This window comes from Syzygium oleosum, unplaced genomic scaffold, assembly GCF_021117445.2.
Source record: "Syzygium oleosum isolate NSW1041296 unplaced genomic scaffold, Sole_v2.1 Sole_v2.31, whole genome shotgun sequence".
Lineage (NCBI taxonomy): Eukaryota > Viridiplantae > Streptophyta > Magnoliopsida > Myrtales > Myrtaceae > Syzygium > Syzygium oleosum.
In genome coordinates, this window is record NW_026607515.1 from 2,775,616 (window position 1) to 2,796,886 (window position 21,271).

A 21,271-nucleotide genomic window follows, 5' to 3' on the forward strand; every position below is an offset into this window, starting at 1 on the left:
GACTTCGATTAGAACCTGGTTGATATTCCGACAAAATACTAACATGATGGACACATGACCACTTTTGCATACATCGTTTGATTGTCGCGAGATGTCATTTTTTTTTCTCTGTTTTGTCAAAATGTATCTATTATAAAAAAAGGAGGGAAGAAATTCGGTTGGAATTACTAAAGTTGACGATCATTAATCAAATGCATATATGAGGAGCGTACATGGACTTGGCTTATTTAAGGATCCATTTGATTCGCGAAAATTGAACGATTTGAAAAATATTTTCTCAAAAATAATTTCTTGTGTCATTCAAAATAATTGGTCTCAGTTAACAAAAAATGTTATATTTATATTTAGTCAATTCTATGTATGGGGCTTTATCCTTTATATTATAAAATCTTAGGGCAACGACATAAAATCGGGCGTTTGGCTCAGTGGTTTCTTCAGTTCAACAGCGGCGAGGCATCGCAAGATCGAATCCTGCCCTTCTCGTTTTACTCTCTCCGATTAGTTTTTCACCGGAATTCTTCTTCTTCCTCCTCCTCCTCCTCCGGCGAGAGTTGCGCCGGACATTTCTGTTTGCATGGACCAGAACAAGAGCAGAAAGGTACACTTCTCCCCCAAGCTCGAGTGTCCTTGGTGGAATTCTTCGTCCTCGATCCTAGGCTCGTCTCTCCGCGATTTCGCTCCCGCTCATCTTCTTTGGTTTCTCGGCGCGCAGGTGAAATTCGCGCCGAAAGCTCCCGCACCTCGCAAGAAGCCCCAGGCCGTCTCGCCCAAAACGTACGTTGCTCTGTCGCCTTACCCCCATGTTTTCTTTCGCATTTCCACTTTTGGGTCTCTCTTCTTGCTTACTGCGTGCTGTGAAATCCGTCTTCGTCTTGGAATGTGTTGTGTTTAACAAGAGAGCTGATGAAGAATTCTGAATTCTGGGTTTTGGGTTCTTGGGAATGGCAGAGAGGTGAACGGGGAAGATGGAGACGGGGAAGCTGCGGCACAGGCGGAGGCCCAGATGCTGCTACGCCGTTTCAACGTAACGAAACTCCCTTCTCTTTTTCTTTATTCGTCTTTGTTTTAAAAAGGGTATTTTTTTCTTTCTTTCTTTATACTTGTTTTGGCCGAGCGATGATGGCGATGGATGGATGTTTAAATATAATTCCATCTAGAGATTGTTTTTGCTCCGCCATTGATTGAATATTGTGTGGTTTGGAGTAAAGATGCATTTTTTTCTCCAAGAGGGAAATGGGGTTAAGATATTATTTTCTGCAAAACCAAAAAATTATAACCTTTGAAAAACGACAGACATGGATGGAGAGTTGAGACCAAGCCCACTACAGCTTGCCTTGGGCCATAACCCACCCTATGATTGGCTGCTGACCGCTAGCCAACCTGCCAAACTGATTTGCATATGTGTTTATAACTTAATTATCTGCTATGAATGTTTGTTTTACCTTCTCAAGAGTTGATGTGTGGACTAAAGTAGCTGTTCGATTTGTAATATAACAGTAACAATCAAGCCGCGTCTAGCTAGATGGCCATGCACTCGTTTGTTGTTTCGCCTACGGCGTTAGAAATAAGATTATGCAACTCCAATTGGTATTGGGTATTTTGGGAACTTACTTGTCGGAGTTTGTTAATGGCTGCCGGCCTGAAGCTAGAACACATTTCTAACCAGTACTCACCTGTCGTTAGATTTGAGATTGCCTTTAAATGTTGAATGAGTTAGAAGATCAGGAACCCTCTGTTCTGACAAATGTTGCTTGCCTTTTCCATCTATGGGAAAATTTAAGTCAGTTTCTGTTCTCTGAATAAGTTGTCTCACTCAGAATTGCTTTAGCCTGAGGGTAGTCACATGTCCTTGGCGATGATATGCTGTTATTTCTCAGATCAAAGTGAGAAATGCCTTTCCAACCAGAAAATGTGCATATGTTATGATTTGATTCTTAGGGAATTAGCACTTGAGGGGGAAACTTTCTAATTGCTCTCTCATATGTGTTTACAGGAGAATTTTGGGCGACAAGGAGCCAGAGTTGAAAATAAATGTAATCCTTATTCTTATGTTCTGCATAATATCACCATTGTTTTTTACCTTCTTCTTTGTGGCAAATCTGCTGCTAACGAATAGTTGTGTCGCGTTGATTTGTGTGTCGGCTCTCAGATTGAGCATTGTCTCGTCGATGGCTTTCTTTCCTCATTTTGTATGGTTCTCATAGTAGAAACTAGTACAAGTGATAGCCGGAGTCACAAATTCATGCTGACCTGTTATCATGCAAGCCATATGCTCTGTTTATGTTTATCCATTTTTACATATTAGGAGTTGCTCCTTTGAACCAAGTGTGTATAGGATAGATGCTAGGATAATAGTAATTGCACAACTGCTGCACCTGCACCATGATGAATCATGTTCTGGCTTGTGATGAATTCACTGCTCACTGTTATTTCCTTTTAAATAGCAAGTAGTTCATGTAGCTCGTCATCTGATGAAGTAACTAACCATATTCATTAGGTCATTCTACTCTTTGGAGATGCGCATTGTAGTTCTAATATTCCGAACTTCATCTATTTGAACTAAAAGCATTATACCGGAGATTTACACTCATCTAGGAATTTGAAATTTACAGCGTCAGCGCAAGTGGCGTTCGGACCAGGAGCTCCATCATCTGCCTCAGCCATAAGGAGCTATGGTGTTCCCAAGGAAGAGAGAAGTGATCAAAGCAGTGGTCCTAGGCTGAAAAGTTATGCTGCTGCCAAGGGACGAGCTATCTCTCCGCCTATAGTTGCCAAGACTGATGCAACTGATGCAACTATGGAAGATGCTAGTGCTGAAGTTCGTCAGAAGATGAAGAAAGAATACAAAGAACCATGGGTACGCAAACTATTTTTTATCCCTTTTGAGACCTTTCAATTTGTCATGTTGCTGCATGAATATTTGAAATCAAGCATGATGTGTAACATAAAGTGTCACTCCGAAAAAATGCATTCACTTTCAACCATGCACTATGTGCTGAGATTATGGTTTTACTTGATGTGTGGCAGGATTTCCACCATTCATACTATCCAACGACACTACCTTTGAGAAGGCCTTACTCAGGAAACCCAGGTATGCTTCTAGATGCAAGGCAGACTGTGGCAGTAAATACCAAGAACATGCCTCTCCATGGATGTATTATCTAATAATTCTGATTGTCACGCATATCATCGGTGATGGCCAAAAAAGGAATATAGGTCACTTCAGTCTTCACTTGTATTATACAGTTGGTTTTATGTGTGTTATGGCAAGGTTCTTTTGTGTGGTTTAGTATGAGTGCACAGCTTGGTAATTCATGACAGAGCTATCGCTTTTTGGCTGGCTGCAATGACAGACAAATAAGAACCTGACGTTTGTCACCTTATCTGTACTACAATTAGAACTGGGAGCACACACTTTGGTATGCGCTTGTTTCCTTTAATTGAATGTCTGTAGCTTGTTTCTGATGCAGAAATTCTAGATGAGAAGGAATTTGGAGAGGCTACTAGAAACTTTGAGTATGATGAGGGCATCGTCAATGCTGCTTCAGATCTTGGTCTTCTGGTTGGTATTCCGGCTATTGAACGACCACGACCAACTGAATGCCTTTGATACAAAGTTCATTTTGTTAATCATTAAATTTAATTGATTAATGGCAGGAGGGGTTTGGGAGTGGGAAAATGATGTTCTTTCAGCTTCCTCCTAATTTGCCGTCGGTCAAGAGACCAACAAGTGTAAAAGGCAAAGAGAAAGCTGAGAGCTCAGCATCATCGGGTGCAAATACTTCAGAGAGAGGCTGCCGTTTGGAAGATCTATCAGGGGGATATATGGGCAAACTGGTGGTTTACAAAAGCGGAGCTGTCAAGCTGAAGCTAGGAGAAACGCTATACGATGTGAGTCATAAACACTCGCTTGGCTTGAATTAGTTGTCTCAAACCATGTCTGTGAATAGTGTGCAGTAGGCATTGCCCATTCTCAGTGGCACGAAGGACAAGTCGCTTATCAAAACGTCGCCTTCCATCTGCCTCCGAAAACTTGTTATTTGAAGTGCCTTCATTTAACTTTAATAATTAGTCACCTCTTATGAAACCGTGTGAAGCTGAACATTAGGAAATTGTGCAGTTTGTGGTAGTGAATATAATCCATCTGCTTGGATTTGTCACTTTTTGGGTGTTGCTGCATAAGAATGTTCCCTTTTTTTATATAAATTTTCTTTGTGCAGGTTTCACCTGGATCAGATTGTATATTTGCTCAGGATGTTGCTGCAATCAACACTGCCGATAAACATTTTTGCTCTCTAGGGGAACTTGGAAAACGGGCTATCATAACTCCTGATATCGACTCTTTGTTAAATTGTACCGACAACACAGATGCCAGATGATATGACTACACAACTACACGAAGTGGGAGCGAGTGAAATTGTCAATATCTTGCCGGGTCGCAGCATATACAACCTTGCTCAATCTTCCAAGTAGGATTCTTAGGTTCTTTGGCTTGTAAAGGGTTAGTTGCAGTTGGGAAGTATTATTCCTCGTAGGAACTTCTGAGCATTTTTCATGTAAAGGAAAAGCTAGCAACATCAAAATTTTTTGCATCAACAGTACTTACCTATGAATTAATCTGTAAGGAGAATAGCTCCAACGTGCTCTGCTAACTTTGATCTTTGACCATCTATAGACTGCTTTGTGCAAATTCTTGCGACTTGTCTATGACTGAAACGAAAAGGACCCAAGTAAAAGGACGTATGTAGCCTGTAAGTGATCGAGCAATTTGTGCAATGGTTTTAAAGTCTGTCAACCATTAAGCATGAAAAGCAAATCACCTAATTCCCAAGGCAAGTTTAGAGAAAATGTAAAAGAAACCTCGCATCACTGCTTTACAAGTAAAAGCATGCAGGGATATAGTCCAACTGTACAGAACCATGGTAGTTTCTCGAGTGAACATAAACTCCACAAACATCTCACCATACGGGAAGTAGTCATTACTTTCATACAGAGTCATGTCGGCAAATGATTGATCAGCCTCTGCGGGCTCGAGCGACGACCACAACGACCAGGACCACGATTGAGAGGAGAAATGATGTTCTCAGCTTTTCTCCGAAGAGATCTTTTCTCTCTGGGTTACCAGCAGGCAGCTTGAAGATTTTTCCACGTAGGTTTGCCATACTCTCCATCATTCCCATGAGCTTTACCCTTGTACTGTCAAACAACCATCTCACCGCATTGAAGATAGGGTTAGAATTATCTGGACTTCCTTCCAGACTCTCTTTCGGACTTTCCTCTGGATGGCCATCACTTTCAGCTGCATATACCATAAAATTCCTTCAAAACTACACAACTTTACATCCGTGGTCAAAATAAAAACTCAAGCCTTCATAAGCACAAAATTAAGCAATCTAATTCCTACGATCTAAGTTACATGGCAATGACACCCTACAAGCTGGAAAAAATGTCATGAGGGCATCTGCTGTAAAACTTTTCAAATGTGGAGGGTCCTGTTCAATCAGAATACTCCCTGGTCTCCCCTTCAGATGTTTTCAGGCCTAGATGATTGGAACTGATATTGTCCCAACAAGAGCAGAATTCTATTTAAGATTAAAAAAAAGAAGAAGCAAACTGCCAAGTTTTCCGCTCCGAACATTGATTCCATTCTATTTCTCCTTATATTATGTACCTAGTAATATTGCAATGGAGAATATATTCTCCTTCCTGACATCAACAGGATGGTGTTAGGCATTAGGATTCAATGCACAGAGAAGACCAATCCCATAAACCATAACCATGAAATTTCAAACAAACCTGCATGATATGACTCCCTGAGCTCTTTTACCACCTCATTGTTCAATACAGCATTCCAAACAGCACTATCTGAGGATAATGAAACGACCATTCTCTAAAAGAAAAGGAGGGAACGTCAATTATATTGCAGATAACGCAAACAGGTAGATAGATACCCATTTTGGTTTACGAAAAGTTGCACAGCCAACAGAAAAACGCACAGTGGAAAGAAAAAGAATCACATGACGATGATAAGTAATCGCTGGACCTAAGAACTGATGGCATTATCTCTAGAATCTCCATATATCAGTATGCACAACATAATTTCAACTCTAGATTTAAATCAAATGGTCCTCGTTATAAAACAGATAAATCAAATTCTTTTCAACAATGCATGAGAAGGCACATTGGATGAAGTTGTCAAAAAGGGAGAGGGTAAACACACTAGAACTATCACTGGTTTGAGAAAACTATAATGGTCCACATTCCAGAATCTTTGCTTAAATTTCCCATAGAATACAATAGGATCTGATTAAACATATGATCCAGAGATTCCAGAAGCATGAGTATATGCATTAATTGCGTCCAATTGCAAACATCTAATTTGTGATCAGAAGATCTACTTAATTCCACACTCTGTGACCTATTCAAGAGATGTTCATTTTTAACATATAATATTGCAATAATAATATCCTTAAAATCAAATTATTTGTCCGTGATGTGTAAGAGAGAGTAACAATCACCTGAACAGCTGGCTCATTCCGTAACATATCAAAAGCATCATAGACTCTCTCAGGCCCATAAGGATGCAGTGTTCTTATATCAGATGCATTAGCAGTGTCAACTTGGCCAAGCTCTGAGCCAACACCAGAATTCTGGTCCAATAAACTTGATTGGCTTTCAGATTCATTTTCTATTTGCTTATCCATCGGAAGACCAAATCTATCCCTGATCTGGGGATAGGGAGTGGAGTCAAAAACCCTGTGACATCAAAACCATTTCATCACCATGATTGGCATTTGGATCAAGTCAAAGCTAAACAGGAGAGAGTAAAAGATCTCGATTTCATATGAAGGAATTACAAGCCAATACCGAAAGAAGAACTCACACTAATAAGATCAATCATAGAAACTGACTAGAACTATAAGAGAAAAGCCATGTAAATTTAGCGCTTAATCGACATCTTTCCTCGTCAAGACCATCCGAGCTCTGTAATCTCAATTCATAGAACTCAAGTTTCCAAATAAACAGGTTTGTAGAAAATAGCACAGCCTGGAAGAAGCTGAACTTGTGATGAAGTCACTGGCAACTTGACGACGGAACAGTAAAAACTGGAAAAAATGCATGCTGATGTAACTTCCTCTTCTACGGACACCAACATGATTAGGCAATGGAGTACATTGCAATGCCTGAAGATAAAAACCCGTATGACGAATTTATCTGTTGGAAGTAGTCAGGAGCGCGTTGTGTTAGTCCATTATTCTGTCCAGACACAATGAAATGAATCGATGATGATAATCCTGCTTTCTGTCGACAACCAGAAAGAAGGCACCTTCGACTAAATGAAAAGGAAATACTAACAGACTCGCCATCATGAGAGAGCGGGATATTTCTAGAAGACAAGTGACCAGAACCTACGGCAACAAATCAGACAGAAGCTCACAACGTTATGTCTGTTCACTTAACGAGAGAGAGAGAGAGAGGGGCTCACTGTTGAAGAGCAGAGACGGCGTTTTCGACCTCGCACTTGGAAGGAACAGGACCGAGAACGAGGTCATCGAAATACTCAACTGCAATCTCACCATTCCCATCCACGTATACCCATTCACTATCGTCGTGCTGGGGTGCAGAAGGATACGGCGGCCAAGTGGGCAGTATGACGCCAGAGGTAGCAGCAGCAGCAGCAGCAGCAGGAGGCCAGGGGAGATTGTTGAAGGCAGAGGAAGGAGCAGAAGCAGAAGAAGAAGAGAGAGAGTAGTGGCGGTGGTGAGAGGGATCGAGCTTGTGGGGTTTCTTCTGCTTCTTAGAAGAAGGAGAAGCGGCAGATTTCGCCGACGTTGAATTCGGAGCGGCAGGAGCAGAATTGGGGTTAGCGGCGGCAGCAGCAGCAGCAGAGAAGGGCTCGCGAAGCCCGGCGCCGCCGCCGCTCCTGGCGGATGCTCGGCCGACGGCGGGCCTCAGCATGTTCCCTCCTCCTCCTCCGCCGCCCATCTCTCCGTCTCTCGGTGATTTTGTCTAGCGGAATGTCGAGACCTCGACAGAAGCAGAAGAAGAAGAAGAAGAAGAAGACGGTGTGCAGACAGGCCGACCGGTCTTATCGTCGAATGTTGTTCCCATGCGACTCGGGACAATTTTGTTTGATGGACTCAGCACGGCTCAGTCTCGACTCGAACCCGACTCAGTCCATTAGATAATTTTGGATTTTTTATATTCGACCCGATTCAGATTATTAAGTCCATTTACCAATTAGTATTATTATGGGATAATGACACAAACAGTCCATGAACTTTGGCTTAATATGTAATTTGGTCCATGAACTTTTAATTTGTTAAATGTAGTCCCTGAACTTTAACCTAATGTTCAATGTGATCCCTGAACTTTTAATTTGTTCAACTTGATCCCTGAACTTTTAGTAAATGTTCAATTTAATCCCTGAACTATATGAAAATATACAATATAGTCCTTGAACTTGAATTAATGTAAGGATTGCATTAAACATTTTTATAAAATTCAGAGACTATATTGAACATGTACCAAAAGTTCAGAGACCACATTGAACCAATTGAAAGTTCAGGGACCATATTGAATATTGGGTAAAAGTTCAGGGACTACATTGAACAAATTAAAAGTTTAGGGACCAAATTGCACATTGAGTCAAAGTTCAAGAACTGTTTGTGTTATTTTCCCTATTATTATTCTAGCCCACTTTCTCTTCTCTCTCTCTCTTTTTCTTAAATTAGTATTTCTATTTTTCTTTTTCCTTCGCGCGCTTTGCGAACCAGAGCTCTTCCTCAAGCTCTTCGTTTTCCCTCCTGCAATTTTGCGAACGAATTCTCAACTAGTACACCAGATTTCCAGGACCTTGAAGACATCGGCCATGAATCACTATATCAAAAGCTTAAGCCGTAAATCCGTCATATTTGGACTTTTTAGGAAAAAAAAAAAAAGAAGGGCTGAAAAGTCAACAAAGAAGCAAACAGTGGACATCTTCATATTAAGGATTAATACCATGAAAAACTCCAAATTGATATACATGTGACAATTTTATCCCGAACTAATTTTTTTACCACGAAAAATCCTAAATTAGTACGCCTGTGACAATTTTATCCCGAACTAAGTTTTTAACCACGAAAAACCTCTAACTGGTACACCTCTGATAATTTTATTCCAAACTAATTTTTTTACCACTAAAAACCTCAAACTGGTACATTTGTGACAAATTTACCCTCCGTTAAATTGGATTAATATCATGAAAAACCACAAATTCGTAAACTTGTGACAAATAAGGGAGTAAAACCCCAAATTAGTACACCCGTCAACTACCGCGTGTCATCAAACTCAGCAATTTGATAGGAAAATTTTACGGAAACTAACAAAGGGTAAATTTGTCATAAATGTACCAGTTTAGGGTTTTTGGTGGTTAAAAAATTAGTTTGGAGTAAAATTGTCACCGATGAATCATTTTGGGGTTTTTCATGGTCAAAAAATTAGTTTATGATAAATTTATCACGGGTATACAAGTTTTGGGTTTTTGGTGGTATTAACCCTCATATTAAAAGGGGCCGAGAGTTCCGGCAACCAAGAAACATAAAGGAAAGAGCGAAAAAGAAGAAAAGAAAGAAGGAGACGGAAAGGAAAAGAGAAAAGAAAAAGTTCGCGAGTAAATGCCTCGTGGACCTCGGCAAGCTGATTCAACTTCATATCACAACGCCTGGTAAGTACTCGCACCTCCTGTTCGTCCAATCGGAGTATTTTTCGGAATTAGGGCACACTTTTGGAGTTTAGTAAAAATCAAGCCACGAAGTTCGATTTTTGAGTCGTTGAGCTGTATATATATAGATTTAGTAGTTTAGGGTGTCGTGGAGTCATGAATTTTACGGAACTCGATTCGGACTTACCGTTTGCCCGTAACGAATTTTTGAAGTTGAGCGTGCGTGGTGAACAATGCTCGACCAGTGACTTTTAGGCAGATTTTTGTTGGTTTTCGGCTCGATTTTGAGACGGCCAAGTGGTGGGTCTTCTATTACTTCAAAAGATATTCATTTTAACTGTAAGCTCGCTTGGAATTGGGTTCGGCGGAGAGAATTATGGCGCGATCAAATTTCGCGTTCAAGCTTCGTGTTGTGGATGGTTTTGGATAATCGTTTTGAATGAGCAATTTGTGGGCGCCTTTGAGTCTTTTGTTAGCGGCTCAACTTAGTTTAGCCGAGTTGTAGTTGAGGTAGCGTTTTACTCGATTTCAACGTTGTTTCTCGCTTATTTGTTAGGATTGCGAGTTCAACGGATTGAGTAATCTTTGTCGTTTGATCGTAGACATTCCCAGAAGAGTAGTGCTATCTCTTCTTTGAGTTTATAAATTCATGTTTTGAAATTGATAAGTATTTGAGTATCGTATGAGTTATTAAAGCATATTTGTTGAATAAAATCCTAGATCGGGCAATTACTACGTTTTGATATTTGAGAACAATTTGAGAATGGTTGTAAGAAAAATATTGTTAACGGATATATGTGCATTATGTTGCGAATTGATTTATGGAACGAGTTTTAAAATGATTTGAGAAACGTTTTATAGAAGATGTTATTAAAGATTATATATATATATATCAATTTGTGAATTATGTTTATGAAATGATACGAGAAACGCTTTACGAAAAAGTATTTCTATCGGATGAATTGAGTTATAAAAGGTTATATGATTAGTTTGGGAAGCGTATTGTGATTTATGAAATGGATGATGAAATGGTTTTAGAACCATATTGTGATTTATGAAATGTTTTCTGGATTTGATTTTGTGGATTGTGGATGATATTGTCGTGGATAAGTATTTGATGCTCAGTATCTCTGTGAACCCAATGAGGGGTTGTGGGTATGCACATTGTGGCAACCTCTATTTCCCCGCGGTGCACGACCTATGGGTTCGGCTAATGGATTATTAAGTCTAAGCCTAACTCGGGCCCTTCCAAACCCTACCAATTTGTGACTTATGGTTCAAGTTGTTAACATGCGAAAAAATTTATTTCGGAGTCGCCACTAATCTATTTATGGTGGGTTGATTAGAAACTCAAATAAAGTATAGGGAGATATACTTTATTCTTACGAACCAAATACTATGAGTACGAGGACTTGGTTACGTTAGATTACTCTAACGCCCTTTCGGTACCTTTTCTTTTATTTGAGCAGGCAGTTTGGATCCACATGTGGGGTGATCGTGCGGGTGCACAATCCACCAAAGTAACACCCAATAACAAAAGCAGTAAATAAATTGCTAGATTAGGAGAATAATGTATCACAAAGCAACGTAAGCATCTGCATTGTTATCTAGAAAATCACATCAATAATCCTAATATGATTTCTAATTACCAAGCAATTCACTCAATGTATTTTTTTGGGTTTTCTCTTTGATCAAATGAAAATTAACCTACATGTCATGACGTGCAAAGTATGACGTGCGATTAATTAAACCTAGCATGCGAACTACATGACATGCGATTAAATGACCTAACTCTAATGACGGGGGGATGAAGTATTTTTGGTGTTTTTCAATGAAATTCGGAATTTAAAAAATGCCTACATTATCATGCAATCTATTCTAGAAAAGACAATTTAATCTATACTAAAGTGACTCTTTTTTTGGGTATTTTTTTTTATGAAAATTCGAAATTAGAAATCACCCTAAATAAACATCAAGACTAAAATAATATCTAACCTAAACTAGGAAATAAATTACTTTAAATCCTAATTTAAATTGGAAAATTATCCTATCTGTCTAGCAAATCTAGGTTATCCCATTCTTATTCGAACAAAGTTATTTAAATCTATCCCAAACGTGCATCCTTATCTAAAAAAATTGATTCAAATTCTAACTAATCTTTTTCGGATTTTATTTAAAAGGAAACGAAATCAAATAAACAGAGAACCACCACCGTCGAAACCAATCCATGCAATCCGCAAGATTTGTTTTAGCATTTTTGAATTAGGAAAACGATATAAACCAACGATCATATCCATGTGATTATGGATATTGATGGAATACTATTCATTTAAATTTGGGAACAAATAAAATCTATTATTGTGTCCAAGTGGTTATGGATAGGGCTGTCAATAAAGCCCGGCCCGGCCCGGCCCGGATCGACCCGGCCCAATCCCGAAATTTAGGGCTTCTTCGGGGCGGGCCTCCTCTGGATCGGGAATAGTTTTAAATTTTGAATATTATCTTTATTTCGGGCCGGGTCGGTCCGGGCCGGGCTTTTTTGACAGCCAGCCCGTGACTTAAAAAACCCTAGCGCATCCTCGTCCTCCTCGTCCTCCTCTTCTCTTCCCTCTTCTTCTTCGCTTCGCCTCTTCTTCTTCCTCCTCCTCCTTCACCAGACCATCGCAGCCTCTCTCTCTCTCTCTCTCTCTCTCTCTCTCTCTCTCTCTCTCTCTCTCTCACCATGGCGGAGTAGGCCGAGTCAAAGGAGGAACGGTGCGGCTTTATGGCCAGGGTATCGGCGGGAGCTGCTGCTCATCGAGCTACGACCAATCGAAGAACACGCACGCATCTTTCCGCGCAGCTTGAGCCAAATGAGAGAGAGACAGAGAGAGAGATTACCTTAGATGTGGAGGCGGAGGAGCCGCAAACCAGCAAGCTGGAGTCGTCGAGCCCGTCGGCGGTGCCGGAGGAGGAGGCGGTCCCTGCGCTCCACGAGAGCGGGGTCGTGGGGCTGTTCCTCGCCGAGTCGCCACACCTCTTCGCCGGCGACGCGGCGTCACACCAGAACGAGGACCCTTCGATCGCGCGATCGCCGGATCCCCCACCCGGCGGCGGCAGAGGGACACCGCGCCGCCGCCGAGGAGAGGGGGAGCGGATGCGGCGTGGTGGTGGTGGGGATCCCGCCCGAGGCGCATCGGGAGCTCGGCCACCATCCTGTCCTCCGCCATCGGCGTCCTCACCCACCCGTCCTTCGTCGCCATTGCCGCCGGGGCTAAGAACCCAATTTACCCACCTCCTCCTCGCTCGGGGAGGCGCCACCGCGCAAGACCGCCGTCCTCTCCCTCCGGCGACTCCCCACCTCCTCCTCCTGCTCCCCCAACCGCAAACCCGAAAACCCGGACCGACCCGACCCGGACCGACCCGAATTTTCGCTTCGGGTTCTATGCGTTTTGGGTCGGGTCAGGTCAGAGAAAGTATGCGCCCCTCGTGATTCAGGTCGGGTCGGGTATCATAGAAACCCAACCCGACCTATTGACACCCCTAGTTATGGATAGAATAACGATTTTACGTAACGATTGAGATCGGATAGTCGTCCAAGCACGTTATCAAGTTAAGAAAGTTTCTTAACTTGGGGTGTTTTAAAATCTTACGGATATATCACACATCATTCAAAAGAATCAACTAATCCACTGAAGACATATAAACCAATCAAATTAGGCAATCAAATATTTGAAACAATATCAGATAATGTTCTAACCTAATTTGCGGATAACTTCCAAGTTTGAACTGGGCTTCGGATAGGGATTGCGGATGGGACGGTCGATGGCGGCGTATCGGCGGTGATTCACAGCCGTGGATGGCGATGCACGATGGTAGTGCTCGGCCGTAAGGGGGCAACCTACGGCGTGGACTTCTCGGACTACAGCTCGTGGCGTTGCTCGTAGAGGCAGCAGCTGACGAGAAAGGGGGTCACGGGACTCACGGCTGACTGGAGTTTGTAGGAGTTGTCGGTCCTGGACACTTGCGTTCTTCTTATTTGTGAATGATTCAATGATGCACTCTTTCTCGCCACCTCACCCACGAGTCATCACATGCACATAAAATATTTTTTCTCTTTCTACTTTGGCAACAACTGTCCAGCGGACACAGCGTCCAGGAATCTCAACCACAGCAACGCGCAATTGGACTTGTCCCAAAGATTGGTTCAGTGAAGACAAGTGGTCGTCTTGATGGACTTGCAGCGGACTGACTTCTCGGAACACTGCTGGCCTGAGGACGTCGCCGTGGATGCGGGGATCACTCTATGGCTGGTCTGGTCACAGCAAGCACGACTGGAATCGCCGGAAAACCCGTCAGAACGTAATGAAATCGCTTGGAAGTTTGCTGCGGCGTTGAGCGAAGCAGTCTTCGCGGTCGTCTTCTCCCTTTGTGTGCGTGACTGTGTGTAGTGCTCCGTGAAGACCTTTAAGTGTATGCTCTCCAATGAGCAGAACGTTGATCCCATAGAAGTCCTCCAAGTGCCGCCGCTCAAGACCTTGAAAGCCCCTTTTTTTTTTCTATACTTTTTCTCGCTCCGCTTCCTGTGGCCGTATGATTCAATTTTGTGGCCTTCGGGGCAACGAGAGATGCGGCTTGGACTTTAGACTTTAGGCTTGCAAGCGGTAGCCGCAAAAACCGACGTGATATTCACGTTGGTAGAGAGATTCTGGCCTTGCTGGACGTCGGCGAATCCTGCAAGAAAGGATGAGAACAAAACCACAAGAGCTCGTTGGGTGAGCCGGTGTTGCTGGAACAATCAGAAAACACTCCAGGGCACCGTCGGGCTAGATGGAACTCCGTAGGAGTCTCGCTGGCTCTCAAATATGATGACGGTGGCTCAGGCGACCCCGGGTTGTGCTGGTCACGGCTAAGTTGGGCGGAACAAGGGCGGCAGATGACGGCTGCTGGACACGTGGGTTGGAGCACGTTGTCTGGAGCTTCTCGATCAGCGACGGCACAGCAGCTTCATTGGTCGTCTAGGTGCAGCGATCCGCAAAGCAGCAGTAGCAGAGGAGCTTGGCTGCAAGGGAGGTCGACGTCGGCAAGGAGGCTGGGTCGCGGCTGTGGAGGGACTCGGCCGCACACTCTCTTCTCTCTCTGTTTTTGTGTTTCGTGATTTCTCTCAATAATATGGCCGTACTGTGGATTGTGTGGCCCATCAAATTGCGAAGAGTTAAGGTCTATTTATAGTGCAAATTAGGTTTTTTATTCCCTATTCTTGATTATGGGTTTTTCCGATAAAAGGCTTAATTTTCATGGGCACTTTTTTAATCACAAAGCCCTTCTTTTTTTTTTTTTTTTAACTCTGACGGGCTAAATCCCACTCAATTGAAGTTTAATTATTCTCATCCTGGGCTTGATTTTCAATCACTATACCTCCCATGGCTTGACCGAATTTCTCATGTAATGTAAGTTCAATCTACGTGACTGATTCAGGTTCATTCACCACTGTCGATTCAATGCAAAATGTAATTAAACTATATGTTTTTAAACTACATGCTATGCAATCTAATTTTAATATTTTTATTTAGGGGTTAGAGATTAATCCCTAATTTCCTATGCAATGATTATTAAATAATTAGCTAAAATTTAGGTGTCAATATGCATACTAGTATAGGATATCATTGTGGTAATTTGTGCCACGCTTTAACATAGTAGGTGGAGACCTGCCAATGGGGAATCTTGATCGCCTTTTCACGGAGCATTATCCGTGATCATAGTTAGATTTCTGAACATGAGATTTGCTAATTAAATGTGATGTGTTTTTTGTTGAGATTGGCCAATGAAATGGATCATTAACGTGTGTTTTTCGATGAAATTGGCCAATGGAATAGACTACTGAAGTGTGTTTTTCGACGATATTGACCAATGAAATAGATCATTAATTTCTGCTTTGATACTATTGATTGAAATGGGCATTTTTATTATGAAAATATTATATTAAAGTAGTATATAATGTAATTTGACCTTGACGTTTATTACATATTGGAGTTGGGTTAAATAAGCTTTGATTTGGTCTTACAACTATATACATAGTGGTTGCTCGACGTGCTGAGAGGAACCATTCTTCAACGGCGGCGACGATCGACGATGAAGATGCAGGAAAGGATTCAACAGGTGCTCCTCCTCCATCGAGCTTCTTCATCTGGCTGTTTGTTCCGATCACGGCGGAGCAGAGTCGTCCATTTCGCCCTCGGGTCTTCGCCGCTCCTCCATCCCTGTTGCGGTTCCTCCTCTTTTGGCGGCGATTTCCCCGCAGATTCTAGTCTGCTGTTGTCCAGCGCTCTTGAGGTCGTCTCTCTATTCCCCCGGTGAAGATTCGGTCCAAGGTGCAGTTGATTACGGTCCAATGCATTCGAGGACGACTTCATCGCCGAGCAAATCTTCACAGGAGATCTTCACTCCCTACCAGGTGCTCACAGCTCCTCCCGAGAGAGCTTCATCACTTGATTTAGAGAGAACGTCCGTGGTTGAAGCCTGATCAAGTTCTGTCAAGATTCGAGCTCTTCACCGTTCGATGGCCGCCATAGAATCAAATAACGTCTTCGCTCGCCGAACATACTCTGATCATCTCTGTTCGCGGTCGCAATGGCTAGAGCGCCCGAGTGGAGACATTCTCTGTTTGTTTTGTTGATTCCTGCACTTGAAAGTCATTCCCATGGATGGTCATCTTATTCGAGTCTGATCAGTAATCATCGCAGGTAACGACCCTGTTCTTGTTCAAACCGTGTTTGCTCTGACTCTGCTGCTAACTAATGAAATCGAGGCCATGAACGCTATTCGATGTTTGTGAAAAATTCGGTTGTAATTGAAGCTTTTTTAGTGTCTTGAACATGTATTGATGCTGTTGCGATGATCCGAACCAGATTTTTGTTGTTTGTGATGACTGGGAACGAATCGCTTGTCTTTGATCTGGATATAGGTATCCTGGATGAAACGCTCACAATCTGCTCGATAAAATGCTCAAACGAAGTCAGAATGTATGTTCATCTCACAACGTGAGTTTATCGTTCATTACACCCAGTGTTTGACCTTTCACAGCCATACTATAGTCTTTTCGTTGATCATACTATCACTTTCATGCCCAAAACCGAAACTTGAAAATTCTTGAATCCAACTTTGTGGTTGATTTATCAAACCTTCATTATTATATTCGGTCGGTGGGTGCTTGAATAATACAAGAATCCCGCTGTTAGTTGGGCAAATGAAAACGGTATTCCATAACTCATGAATCTCTTCAAGTAGAGTTGAGTATTCGAAGGCGTTGCTAATACTTTGAGTCTTATCATTTTCTCTCTCTGTGATTGGTCACATTTTTGCTTTTACATGCTGAATGCTCATTCAATGTTCTCGTTGCATGTGCGATGATGAATGGTGAGTATACGAATCCCATGGTGCTCAATTGCGATCGGCGTTAATTCCCGGTGACAAATGTCAGGGTTCGTTGGTGGAGTCTATATGTTTGTGGCTTGAGATTTTGGTATGTTGATCTTAAACCGTAAGACTTGAAGGTCATGAGTTGGCAAGTCAAGCCTGGTGGGCTCTCAGCGTTACGAGGAAGACGATAGATTAAAGAAGTAAGCTTAGAGTGTTTAGTGTAATACTGTAGTGCTGAATGAAAAGGAAAAACTGGGTTCAATGTTGATTATCATAGAAAGGAAAATGCCTCAGAATGGTTTTAGCGGAAGCAAGTCAAGATTGGTTTTAGTGTATATAGGCTTGACCTAGATTGAAATAGGTTTGGGCTTGACTTAGTTTAAATAGGTTTCGGTTGAACTCTTGTGAATTGGGTTTAATTTGATTGACATGAGCTTATTTTAATGAGTCCATTTGGTGTCCGTAGTCCAGATCCGAGAAATTAGTGACTGCTTATCCATGTTTTCAACTGTGATTTCTACTCCATTGCATGATTTTTCATTTTTACATCGTGCTTATTAATTAGTAAAGCTGTTTCAAAGTTACTTTATTCCTTTGTCAGTACACTCTCAAACATCAACAAGGATTTCTGCAGCTTTATTATCTTATCTATGCACAATGAAGCACACGCTGAAATAAGACTTGCATAATGCCCCTGGCCTAATTCTAAGTGGTTGGAGCGTTTACTTGACCAATTTTTTGGCCCATCGAATAGATGCACAACAGTATATAACTACAGTTGTAGGCCTCTTAGCTTTGTTCCTATCTGTAATTCTGGCTTGTATAACAAATTACCTTAACTAAGGCAATGATGCTTTTCTTTTAGTCAGTTACTGATTATATTTTTTTATGCCTTAAATTGATGATTTAGGTAGACTCTTTTGGCTGATCTTTTACACGAAATCCAGTAAAGTTGCATCCTAGTTGTCTCGTGCCTTCCTTTTTTCTTGTTACTCAAACACCATGATTTGCTGTACTATCATACATTGTTCGACTTGAAGAATGTCTGAACAAGATAGTAATGAGGACCCAGGTTTCATAATATGCTTATCAGGTTCTTCATCAGTTAAAAGTGTCATGGAAAACTACTAATAAGGTTTTAGCTGTTCCGACCAAAAAAAAAAATGGTTTTAGCTGTTAAAACCGGTGGCAATATCATGTTTGAATTCTCTCTCTCTCTCTCTCTCATATTTATCTCTGATTACACGCCTTGTAGGTCTTATATTTATTGCTTTTGGCACAAGTTACTCTTACTCCGTGATAAGGTTGTTATACAGTAAAAAATGGAGTGATGAAGAATCACCAACAGTTGTCCGCTACTACTGCTGGATGTTTTCTTGGCTATGAATGATTAGTGACGGTTTTTCCTTAAATATGGGTCCAAGATTTGCTGCTATTGCATACATAATCATCATAGTGAAGAGCAAGTGAAATTAAACAATTAGGATAATCTCTTTGTGCTTCTCCTCCTCTCTACTGTCCCTTTAGGCATTTTACTGCTTGTTTGGTTGAATGAGACATGTTACCAACAAATTTAGAGGAACAATTAATTGGCTTTTCTACCAATTAATCATCATACATATGGCATTCTGTGACTCTTTGTATAGGTTGAACTGCTTCATTTTCCTGAACATCTTTGTCAGCTTATATCAGAGCAGAAACGAGATATCCATCTATATACTGTTTAAATTATATAAGTTACTATAATATGGTGCAAAGTGATTTTTAAATAGAAATTGAAATTTGTCATTTGGTCGGGTGGCGATCTGAAGTTCGTAGAAAAGCAAACTGTCTGACTCTACCGTCATGGAGATGCTTACATCACATCTCTTCTGATTATGCATCAGGAACTTTGGAGGCATTTCTGCATTCAGTTGCAGATGAAAACCAGCTCAAATGGTCGAATGATTGTGTTCTCATCCACACGTGGTGCCAAATATCATGTTAACAAGATCAGCTGGCGCAGTTGGCTTAATTATGAAAAATTCCTTGAATTTCTAGGTATAACAATGAGTTTGGATCTTTTGTTGTCTTTGGTGGCAAGTTCTATCCTGATCTCAAAAGTGTGATCTGCCGGTTTGCACAGGAGTCTTCATCCTTATCATTGCATGGGTGCTTCCCTTCAGGCTCAACAGTTTTGCTGCTTTCTGGTTTAGTAGTTACGGTTACCTCAGAGAAAATTTACTTGGACAAGGAAAACTTCTTGCCCTCATGACTTGCTTCTGCATATCAGCCTTTATCGTGTAAGTGATACATACCCTTTCTCATGTTCTCTAAGGCAACGAGTTCATGGTTGTTTTGAGTGCTCAATTCAGCGAATGAAAAATTGGAAAGAGTGCTTGTTGTGTTGCAAGAAAGCACGTGACAACTAAACATAGGAGTGCTTGCAATGTTCAAGCATTACTTGGGCGACACAACCCACAACAGGGCATGCACTAGGAAAGTTACTAGCTGAAGTATGAATTTGGCAAGAGAGGAGAAAGATATAGTGGTAGCAAGCACTGACCTGAAAATGGAACAAATTACTGACTTGTACATGATGACATGGGGTGATTGCCTCCCTTAAGTCAGACATCAGAGCCATCTATTCCTAGCTTGATCCCGCACTACATTCCCTGATTGTGAAGTAATTTTGAGACAAAATAAACTCCCTGCTACAAGAAGATACGTTGGACCCCCGACTTTTAAGAGACATTGGAATTTAAGTTTGAAGTTTACTATCTGAAGGAATTACTTAAAGAACGGGTAAAGCAGTATTACTCCGTGGCTTAAACTATCACAGCTCTGTAATTGGTTTAACACGATAATCCTCGCTCTCATCATCGACATATTGAAATCTGCATCTCCTCTCTCAGGTGGGTAGCCTGTAGGCAATGTTTGACAATGAAGAGGGGCGTGAGGAATGATTTAGAAGATACCCACGACGTGCTCAATCGTGCTGGAATCTCGCTGTAAGAGGCCAGCAATAGATTTAATTCGTAATTATGATCTTTGAGAGCTTCAAGTAGAAAAACAGGACAAAGGGATTGATGCTTATTATTAGATTTAGACCAGGCATTCCTCAATCCAAAGTGAATTCAACTTTCTAAAACAGAGTGATTGCATCTTTAGATTTTGCATTGGAGGTAAGATTCTTGAATGCATATTTTCACGGTGGCCTTTTGCTTCAAAATGCAGAAGGCAGAACCTGATGTCAGGATAGGGTAGAGTATCATGGATTTTATTAGACTCGCTGACTGAAGAAATTTGATTGCAGCATAATGGCTCTCAAATGCTTGTAGTCCAGTTCTTAAACATTCCTTCTTTTCAGGAAAATTTTCACAGGATTTAAGAATTGACTATTATTCTGTAATTGATGAATGTATCTTTTGTCAAATATCATGTGCATCTCCCGTCGAGAAAATTATCCAATCAGTCCTAAAATTATTGTACGGATGTTAATTTGGTTATAAATTTTTCAATTTTACCAAGTCCTAAGTCTTTGCGTAAAACTCAAATATAGTCTTTTCTGTTAATTTTTGCCGAAAATCGTTGGTGTGGCGATCTAGTCACTGTCGGATGCAACGCACCGCCACGTTAACGATTTTCGACGAAAATTAAGCCGAAAGACTACATTAAAATTTTGTACGAAGATTTAAGACTAAATTTATAAAATTAAAAAATTTTAAACTGAATTGATATCTGTATAATAAATTTAAAGCTGATTAGGTAATTTTTTCGCTCGTAACAGTATGGGCTCACAAAATGAGTGGGCGGTGCTCTCCCATTAATTGTCACGTTAAAGCATCTTTTCCTTTTTTCATTAGCCACACCAAATGATGGGTGATGGCATGCAATGATGACGTGGGACCGTCATTAAGATCCTTTATTATCTTCTTGTGTTTCCCTTTTCTTGTCTTGACCCCAAAAAGAGTCGAACAGTGTTGAGTCGAGATTTCAAATGAGATAATCATTGTAATTTGATCTCTGGTCACATGGGTAATTTCTACAGCAAATCTTCATTCCTGCGCATTTGTCAAAGACTAAAATTATTACCCTACCCAATATGTCATGATAAAAGGAAAGGAATCATGGGCATTGGCCAGTTCTACTTTAGGATAATGGTTGTTTGGTGTATCCACGATGAAA

General features: G+C 41.3%; 2 protein-coding genes and 1 long non-coding RNA gene across 3 annotated transcripts; 2 read left to right on the plus strand and 1 right to left on the minus strand.

Annotated features, from left to right (window-relative positions):
- The first annotated feature begins 439 nt into the window (after positions 1–439).
- On the plus strand, positions 440–4,690 carry LOC115683144 (uncharacterized). Its single transcript, XM_030607575.2, has 9 exons — positions 440–598; positions 713–774; positions 949–1,024; positions 1,994–2,033; positions 2,613–2,857; positions 3,028–3,091; positions 3,471–3,562; positions 3,658–3,891; positions 4,221–4,690. Exons 1-9 carry the CDS (start codon positions 575–577, stop codon positions 4,377–4,379), a joined length of 996 nt encoding a protein of 331 aa, XP_030463435.2. The 5' UTR covers positions 440–574; the 3' UTR covers positions 4,380–4,690.
- A 160-nt stretch (positions 4,691–4,850) lies between these two features.
- Positions 4,851–8,070, minus strand: LOC115683143 (protein argonaute 14-like). The gene is made up of 4 exons (XM_030607574.2): positions 7,487–8,070; positions 6,519–6,756; positions 5,797–5,890; positions 4,851–5,299 (listed from the first exon to the last, which is right to left on the minus strand). The coding sequence occupies exons 1-4, from the start codon at positions 7,984–7,986 to the stop codon at positions 5,016–5,018; spliced, it is 1,116 nt and encodes a 371-aa protein (XP_030463434.2). The 5' UTR covers positions 7,987–8,070; the 3' UTR covers positions 4,851–5,015.
- A 7,657-nt stretch (positions 8,071–15,727) lies between these two features.
- On the plus strand, positions 15,728–19,413 carry LOC130135369 (uncharacterized). Its single transcript, XR_008814781.1, has 2 exons — positions 15,728–16,428; positions 18,991–19,413. It is a non-coding gene; the product is annotated as an uncharacterized LOC130135369 (long non-coding RNA).
- The last annotated feature ends 1,858 nt before the right edge of the window (positions 19,414–21,271 follow it).

What these genes read in the sequence shown, in the direction of transcription:
- LOC115683144 (XM_030607575.2), top strand. Translation starts at nt 575, where the DNA reads ATGGACCAGAACAAGAGCAGAAAG. An exon ending in CAGGCCGTCTCGCCCAAAAC is followed by an intron (nt 775 to 948) that starts GTACGTTGCTCT and finishes TGGGAATGGCAG; the next exon opens with AGAGGTGAACGGGGAAGATG. An exon ending in TGCTGCTACGCCGTTTCAAC is followed by an intron (nt 1,025 to 1,993) that starts GTAACGAAACTC and finishes ATGTGTTTACAG; the next exon opens with GAGAATTTTGGGCGACAAGG.
- LOC115683143 (XM_030607574.2), bottom strand. Translation starts at nt 7,986, where the DNA reads ATGGGCGGCGGAGGAGGAGGAGGGAACATGCTGAGGCCCGCCGTCGGC. An exon ending in GCCGTCTCTGCTCTTCAACA is followed by an intron (nt 6,757 to 7,486) that starts GTGAGCCCCTCT and finishes TTGATGTCACAG; the next exon opens with GGTTTTTGACTCCACTCCCT. An exon ending in CAGGGAGTCATATCATGCAG is followed by an intron (nt 5,300 to 5,796) that starts GTTTGTTTGAAA and finishes TGGTATATGCAG; the next exon opens with CTGAAAGTGATGGCCATCCA.